The sequence below is a fragment of the Peromyscus californicus genome, unplaced genomic scaffold (genome assembly GCF_007827085.1).
Source record: "Peromyscus californicus insignis strain IS unplaced genomic scaffold, ASM782708v3 Scaffold_12__1_contigs__length_115047231, whole genome shotgun sequence".
NCBI classification, from domain to species: domain Eukaryota; kingdom Metazoa; phylum Chordata; class Mammalia; order Rodentia; family Cricetidae; genus Peromyscus; species Peromyscus californicus.
Genome location: NW_026294413.1, coordinates 94,344,490 through 94,352,560, shown reverse-complemented (window position 1 = coordinate 94,352,560; position 8,071 = coordinate 94,344,490). Strand labels below are relative to the sequence as shown.

General features: G+C 51.1%; 1 protein-coding gene across 1 annotated transcript; it reads right to left on the bottom strand.

The window, feature by feature from the left end:
* Positions 1-740: 740 nt before the first annotated feature.
* Positions 741-4,927, bottom strand: Gdf2 (growth differentiation factor 2). Its single transcript, XM_052734364.1, has 2 exons — positions 4,585-4,927; positions 741-1,696 (listed from the first exon to the last, which is right to left on the bottom strand). The coding sequence occupies exons 1-2, from the start codon at positions 4,925-4,927 to the stop codon at positions 741-743; spliced, it is 1,299 nt and encodes a 432-aa protein (XP_052590324.1).
* Between the last annotated feature and the right edge of the window lie 3,144 nt (positions 4,928-8,071).

Genomic DNA, 8,071 nt, shown 5'->3' with positions numbered 1-8,071 from the left:
AACTGCCTCTCCACTCTGTGGTTGCTTGGGGGTGTTTACTCAGGGGCTGGGTTTTGTCAGAAATCACATGGCCACAAAGTGAGCATGGGCATGGAGCAAGCAGGTCATGCTGGGGCACAGCAAGTGGTGGACGTGGACCTGACTCAGCCCTGCCTGGCCTCGTGCTGGGCCTTCCATATCTAGTGACTCCTGCAGCACACAGTGACCTGTTCAACTGCATGGGGCACTTGGGAAGGTCCCAGGCTTTAGGGCCCCACAGACACGGGGCAGACTCCTACCGCCGGGTTGCAGTAATTTGCTTGCTGAGTTTTGATTTCTACAGCTGACACGATGCACATCTCAGTGGGGGTGTGGAAAATATCATGATGTGAAGGATGGAGCCCACGTCTTCCTTTACTTCTTCTTGGCTTCCTGGACCCTGTAACTCCCATGATGTTCTGCACCTCACCCATATCTTCTGCTAGTTTCTGCTCTCCCCCAATCCCCTTTCCTCCCCTTTCCTTTTCATCATCTTTCTAGCCACCATACCTTCCAGGGTCTCCCACTTTGCCCACAGACCCATATACCCCAGTCACTGTCAATTCAGCAGAGGAACCCCCTGGGAACAAGAAGGGAAAGTGATTCTTTTCCCCCTCCAGGATAGTTCCAGATCGGCTTAGCCCCCATCATGCCCAGGGGGTGCAGGATCCTATCAGGACCTCTTCCCTGTGCTTCATCCCCACCCCGGGTGGCTGCAGGGACTACCTGCACCCACACTCTGCCACACTCATTCCCTCGTAGTGGTACTTGAGGGTTGGCACTCCCATATCATCCTTGTAGAGGATGGAGATGGGACTCAGTTTGGTGGGAACACAGCAGGCTTTGCCCACCTTCGTGGGGAACTTGAGATGCACCAGGGTCTGCACAATGGCGTGTTTTGTGGGTGTCACATCATCAGCCAGTGGGAAGAAACAGCCTCCTTTACACTCATAGGCATCATATTCCTTGGGCGCAATGATCCAGCTGTCCCAGCCAATGTCCTCGAAGTTCACCCTGAGGGACGTCCTCTGGCAGTGGCTGCTGGCCCCGGTGCTCCTCTTCCTCCTAGCTAAAAATGGTCCCACAGCTGTGTGCCCATCTACTTCCTCGTCCTCCTCCTCCTCCTCGTGGCCCTCACCTGCCTCCTGGTAACCAGTTTTGGGTGGCTTCACAAGCACCGTCTCCTGCTCATGGCCGATCATCTCCTTCAGCTCCAGTCTGGTCTCCTTGGTCCCATTGCTGTGGTCATTGGAGAAGACGACAAAGAAGGGCAGGTTTTTGGAGCCTGGTGGGACACTGATGTCCAGTGTATCACAGCCCTTCCTATGGCTCGCCACTGTTACTTCTAGCTTATTCTTGTTCGTGGTGGCGTCTGCCCTGACCCACCGCTTCACAGCACTCGACACTTCCAAGGTCTCCCAGCCTTCAACCTGAATGTCCTGAGATACCAGGAAGGTCCTGGTCCCCGAGGCACCATTCCAAGTGTCCTCTCCATCCAAGACATCGTAAACAGCCATGTTTCCTTCCAGCCCATGAGTGGAGTCCACATGATTTTGACAGGAGACATAGAGGCGGAGCTCAGCCCTGGTGATCTGCTCGTGCCTAGGGATGGAGATGTTGAAGAGCAGGATGTGTTTCTGGAAAGGGAAGTCGTCTGTGGCAGCTGTTGATATAGCATCTGAAAGGCAAACACACGCAGAGGAGCATCTGCCTGGCGCCCATTTTTATGATACCAAAGTCAAACTTCGTGGTTTACTGTGAGGGACATCTAGGACATAGATTTGGCCACTATTGTCTCTACTCTGTGTCAAGAGCATTTGAGAAGGTTCTCTTAGCCCCCATCACGCCCAGAGGGTGCAGGATCCTATCAGGACCTCTTCCCTGTGCTTCATCCCCACCCCGGGTGGCTGCAGGGACTACCTACACCCACACTCTGCCACACTCATTCCCTCGTAGTGGTACTTGAGGGTTGGTACCCCCATATCATCCCTGTAGAGGATGGAGATGGGACTCAGTTTGGTGAGTTTTTCCCAGGAAAAACAGAGGTAGGTACCTTCAGCTAGGGCTAATAGTGTCTACTATTTATTGAGCACCTACTGTGTGCTTGGCATTACACTATGAGTTTGGGAGAATCTAGTTATTATCCCAACTTCATACATGTGGAAACGGTATCTGTAACTTTTTACTGTTAGAGTACACACAGGTAATCGGCACCCTCATCTAAGGCAGGCCAGAAAACATTGTCAGCTTTAGAGTGAAGATTCCACAGTCCTGGCTGGGGGCAATGAAAGTCCACATTTAGATAAAATAAAAAATTGCAGCATTAGAGTGTTTGGAATTGTGTTAATAACTTCCATCAAAAGTGAAAATGGATTTTTTAGAGGAAAAAGTATTTCCGCCCCAACAGTTTTGTTATGCTGGGCAAAAATGGGGATTTTCTCTTAGCCTCTTAAATGTCTCAGTTTCCCACCTCTGGGCTGCGGCTTGACCACAGACACTGCCACTTGTGAGTCTCCACCCACATGCCACCACTGCCTTGTCCTTGGGAGACACGTTCTGATAGGCCCAGCGGATGCTTGGAAGTACGAGTACATATATTTCTAAGCCCTGCACAGTGTTCCACTCAGAAAGAGGCCTGGGTTCTCTCAGATTAGGGGGACTCCTGTATGCATCACCATGAGCAGAGACCCATGCTCTGCTGAAACCTAGCAAGTGGTCTAAAGAATGGAAGCCTCAGTCATGACTCTGTCCCTCACTGAGCTTGTGTCCTTGGGAAGTCTAAGCTTCTTGGTGCCTCAGTTTCCCCTCTTGTAGAGTGGGACCCATCTTACCTGCCTTTATCGAGGTAGCACATGGGACTTGCAGGCCAGTCATGATGTTCAGTTAATACCTCTGTCCCCCTCCCAACCTGTGCAGGCCCAATGCTGCGACAAAACATGTGGCCCTTCACTCAGGCTCTCTGTGGTCGCCTCACTCAGCATGGATGTGCCGTTCCAGCTCCTGAGTAACACGGTGAATGCCATGATAAATCAGAGCAGTGAGAACTGTGCATTGCACTCATGGCCTGAGGTGATTTTACTGTGGGGCACCTCCACAGTGGCCATGGACCACTGTCAGACATGAGAAATCGCATGCCTACTGGGATTAGATGGATGTTTCCTAGGTCATGTATGTGTGTTTGTATGTATGTATATTGATGTTGCTGCTGTTGCTGCTGCTAGTGCATGTAATAAATGTGCCAAAGATATATGTGTAGGTGGGCCGGTGTCTCTAGGCTTCACATTCCAGCCCATGGAATATGATATTTTAGGCCCCAATAAAAACAAAACAAAACAACAACCTCCCCCTGCCAAAAAAATCTCAGCCTTTCCCTAAGGCAGAGATCATAGACAATCCCAGGCCTGGTGGCCTACAAACTATATTATATAATTTTTAAAAAATGAATCCATATTTTTTAAAAAGTAAGGTAAGTTTCCTTGACACTTCTGTTGGGCAGTCAGAAAACTTAGCAGCACTGAGCATGCATGATGATCACAACTGTCCTTAGACAGGTACATGCTCTGCAGGCTGGCCAGATCTGGCCAGGGCTGGCTGTGGCCCTGAAGTGGGACCCTTGGGCAAATCTCTGGACCAGAAGCAGGGAGGCCCTGGGCTCCTGGTCCTTCAGAGTGAGACGCCACAACAGGATAAGGGGAACAGGCTCTGTGCAGGAAACAGGGCCAGTGACATGACCTTGCAAGCGTGCCTGGCCTGGGTTCCCCAGCCCTGGCAACCCCAGCTCTCTGTCCAGTAACCCGTTCTACCCAGATTCTGGAATTCTGTGATTTACCAGTTACAGACCTCACCTCCATGTTTATCTTCCAGTCTTCCTAAATCAAGGACACTTATATTTAAAATATATTGGACAGACACGTGCCTTCTGTGCTGAGGATGACTACATCCAAAAAAATAACTGGCATCTCTTCTAATTAACATTTTAAAATCTAGGTTTAAAGTCACTTTATAAGAGAGAAATTGGCTTTCCTTCAAAGCTAAAAAATATACAGGTTTACTGGAGCTAAATGAATGATCCATGTCTAAGTCCAAAGGGGACAGGAAGGGAGCATGGAAGGGAGAGCAGAAGAGAAGTCAAAAGGAAAGGGAGGAGGGGGGGAGGAGAGACGTGAGGGAAGTGGGGGGTAGGGTTAGCAGGAAGGAAAGCAAAGGAGACCGAGGGCAAAGGAAATGGGGGGAGAAAAGGAAAGGAAGGGACAGAGGACACAGAAGCCTGGGACCCTTGATACCTGCTGGGTTAAATGAGGCTGTGCCCCAGGGGAGGAGCCAGGCTGTCCATCAGATCCTTCCGTGTTGATGGACAGGCCCCATGATTTGCGCTGCCCCATAGGGAAGCCATTAGGCACATACAGAAGTTGAACTGGTATTTGCATTTTCACCCTGTTTGACTGTGATTCACTTCAATATAAACCTGAAGATCTGCTTGTGGCCAACCCACCTCACAGAGCCATTTCACTGTGGGGGTAGGGTGCTGTATGTCCCACCCCAGGGAACCCTCGGGGAGCACTCTACCTTCAACGCTGAAGCTCCGGACGATATTGGAGGCCGGAGTGGATGACTTGTCCGTGGTGTACCTGTTATACAGGTCAATCATGTACTGGGGTGGCTCCACTCTGGTTTTGTCCTGGGAGGGAATGCCGCTCAGGTTAAGGCTGCGCAGGAAATCCACCTTCATGTTCTCCAGGAACATCTTCAAGTCAAAGACACCCTCCTCTCCACCTCCAGACAATGCCAGTGAGCTGCGGACGTTTCCCCCCGGGGATGCCTGGACCCAACTCTGCAGTGGCTTCTGGTGTGTGGGACAGACCAGCAGGAACAGCAGGAGCAGGGCCACCCAGAAGGCCCCAGGGGACATCTTGGGCCCTGAAGGGGGGCCTCAGGGCTGTTGTGGTGTGTCACCAAGCACAGCGCGGAGCCCAGGAGGAGCGGGCCCACATTGTCTTGCTGACTGCTCGGCAGGGAGCGTGGCTGGCTCAGGTTCTCCCCAACAATCCGAAGGCCTCCCCGCTTCTTATCTGGGTGTGGATGCTATGCTCGGACCTCTTATCTAAGGCAGCTCTCTTTAATGAAGACTGTATAAACATCTGACAAGCACAGGGCTGGTGGGAAGGACTCGGACTACTGTAAAGGATCGGCATTTCTCCGGGGGGTCATCCACCCTAATTAGGATCTTTGTCCATTTCCTTGCTGGCTTGGTTAGAAGACTCTCCAGGCAGGGGGACACAGACCTCCAGCCCCTGGACCACAGGAATAAAGAATCCAGGAAATGAGGCCAGGAAGTTCCCCAAATATAGAAAGCTCACCGAGTACCCAGAAGATGGTACAAACTGTGGGGGCCGAGAAGATGGGGTGTGGTGAGGACTGCATCAGAGAGAAGGCTGGGCCTTGTGCTCTCAGAACCAGGCAGTGTAACTAGGCACTGCCCTTTGAGGAAAGGGCTCCTGGGTATCAAGAATGGAGCACGCATGGGCCCAGCACACTCAGTGTACCCGTGACGTCTCAGCCAACAGATGAGGGCTCCAGTCCCAGCTCTATTGCTTATTCCCCCAACTTGTGGCCTCAGCTCTTTGAGCCTCCCTTTCAGGAGCATAGAAGTAAGACTTAGAAGGTGTGTTCGCGTACATGTAGGCAGCCACTGGAGCTGGCAGTGGTGGGTAGTTGTGTTCAAGCAGCCCTCCAGTGCTGGGTCTGACTGAGCTGAGTCTGCGGGAGGAAGCTCTGTGTCTAGGCCAGCTGCTCCTTAGTACCACACACATATACATCCAGAAACCCTGAGCTCCAGTCCCGTCTGTGTGGTGCCGGTGTGTGCAAGTGCACATGTGTAGGGGCGTGTGTGTGTGTGTGTGTGTGTGTGTGTGTGTGTGTGTGTGTGCATATGTATTCAGAGGGCGACTTGGTTCATGTCAGTGGGGAGGCCACCTGGGATATACCTATCAGCCAGGAGACCCACACAGCAGTTGGGGTACACAGGAGCATTTGGGCAGTTCTGAGACTGATCCCATGTCCAGAGATGGTTTCTAGCCTATGAAGACTGCTTGTGGCAGCCCAAGGACAGTGTTTATGTTAAGAGTGGTGTCCCCATTCTTAGCTTCCATCTATTTCCACCTCAAGTGGCATTAATCACAGCAAAGAAAGAGCACAGTTACAAATAACTGGAATGTGTGGCGGCCTACTCCAGGGAAGAAGGGCTATGATGCTCTGTGCTGTTGGGGCTCCTGGGGACAGGGTACAGAGGGCCAAGAACGTTAAGAAGGTTGCAGGATGAGCCATGGAAGGCTGTGGTCAGAGATCTCAGAGAAGGAGGGTGAACTGCCAGACAGAACGTGTATCCACCCTTTAGGGACACAATCAGGGGAGAAGGAAGGAGACACTGCTTGGGGGTAGAAAAGGAAGTGTGCTGGGCACCGATTCCGTGTAAGAAGTATAAAGGCTGGGAGGAGATGAATGGAACATGTAAGAAGTACAAAGGCTGGGAGGAGATGGATGGAGCAAATGCCAAGTCCAGGAGATGGAGCTGAAGCTGCAATGTTAGGGCCAGGAGGAGCTGGAGAACAATCTGGACAGTCTCACAATGTGCTGTAGCCTCTGGGGTCCACAGGTCCCTTCCACACTCAGGGGCTGGGCACAAGGGCCTCCAGGTGGACAGTATGAACTCTGGGCAGAGCAAAGGGCTGCTACCCAATACTCTTTTTAATAGTTGACAGAATTTCACCCCACCAATGACAAGAGCATATGGTATAGAAAACCGGGGCAAGGCCAAACATAAAGGAGATCAAAAGTCATCTACAGCCTCACGGTTCAGTCACACCCACTGAGAGTTAACAGTCTCAGACATGTACAGATCTGCGAGTCCCTGCCAAACTCTGGTGGCCTGGAATGCTTTGGGGATTCAGAAAGCTTCAGGCTGACACCAAGTCATCTCACGACATTTCTGTGTTGAGGGAGACACACAGCTGAGTGAACACAAGAGGCATATTTGGTTCATCCATTTATTTCAAGTGCCACTGAAGCCTGTTCACCCAAGGTGGAACTTTGATTTCAGCTGTCATTCATGGAGGGGAGAAAGCGTTCCATAGCACGATTGCCCTAGGATATCAGGAACCCCTTCTGTCCCAGAACACACCACTCTAAGGACGCAGCTGTCTTCCCTGCAGCTGTTTCTGTTTTTTGTTTTTTGAGACAGGGTTTCCTGTGTAACAGCCCTAGCTGTCCTGGAACTTGCTTTGTAAGCCAGGCTGGCCTCACATAGATCTATCTGCCTGTCTCTGCCTCCTGAGTGCTGGGATTAAAGATGTGCGCCACCAGCCTGGGTTTCTGCACTTCTTCGGAGACACACTCCGTGCAATTGTCCAGAGGAATGAAAATACATCCCCATGGAAGCTGCAGGGAGTAGCTGGAGGTAGGCAGAACTGGGGGGGATTGCTTCCCAAATCTTGGCAGAGCTTCTCTGAGAATCTGTTTCCAGTTGGCCCGTGACAAGCACCGATTCATCGAATGTTCTCGACCTGTGACAGTGCCCCGTCAGCTCACTCTTTAGAACTGTAGTTCTGAAAGTGTGACCCACAGCCATACCAACACCTAGGAGGTGGCTAGAAACGCAAAGGCTCAGAATAGGTCAGAAAGTTGTGCGATCCTAGCAGGAAGTTCTGATGCATGTTCAAATTGAACACTAGATATGGCTTTATTTGGTGAGGGTCGTGTGCTATTGCCCCCTCCCCGTGTTCGTGTGTGTGTGTGTGTGTGTGTGTGTGTGTGTGTGTGTGTGTGTGTGTGTTTGTGTGTGTGCATGTGTGTGTGCATGTGTGTGTGCATGTATGTGTTGCTAAGCATTTGCTCCAAGTACAGAGGTTTTGATAGGAGAATTGTATGAGTCTATGAGTCTTTTACAAAATGAAACACGAAGAAGCAGTTGTCCCTCAGAATTAGTCAGGGATGAGTCCCAGGGTTCCCCTACATATACCAAAATCTGAGGATGCTTCAATTTCTGTCATGAAATGGC

Coding starts and splice junctions, on each gene's coding strand:
- Gdf2 (XM_052734364.1), bottom strand. CDS start 4,927: ATGTCCCCTGGGGCCTTCTGGGTGGCCCTGCTCCTGCTGTTCCTGCTG. Junction 1,697..4,584: donor CCGGAGCTTCAGCGTTGAAG/GTAGAGTGCTCC, acceptor TTTGCCTTTCAG/ATGCTATATCAACAGCTGCC.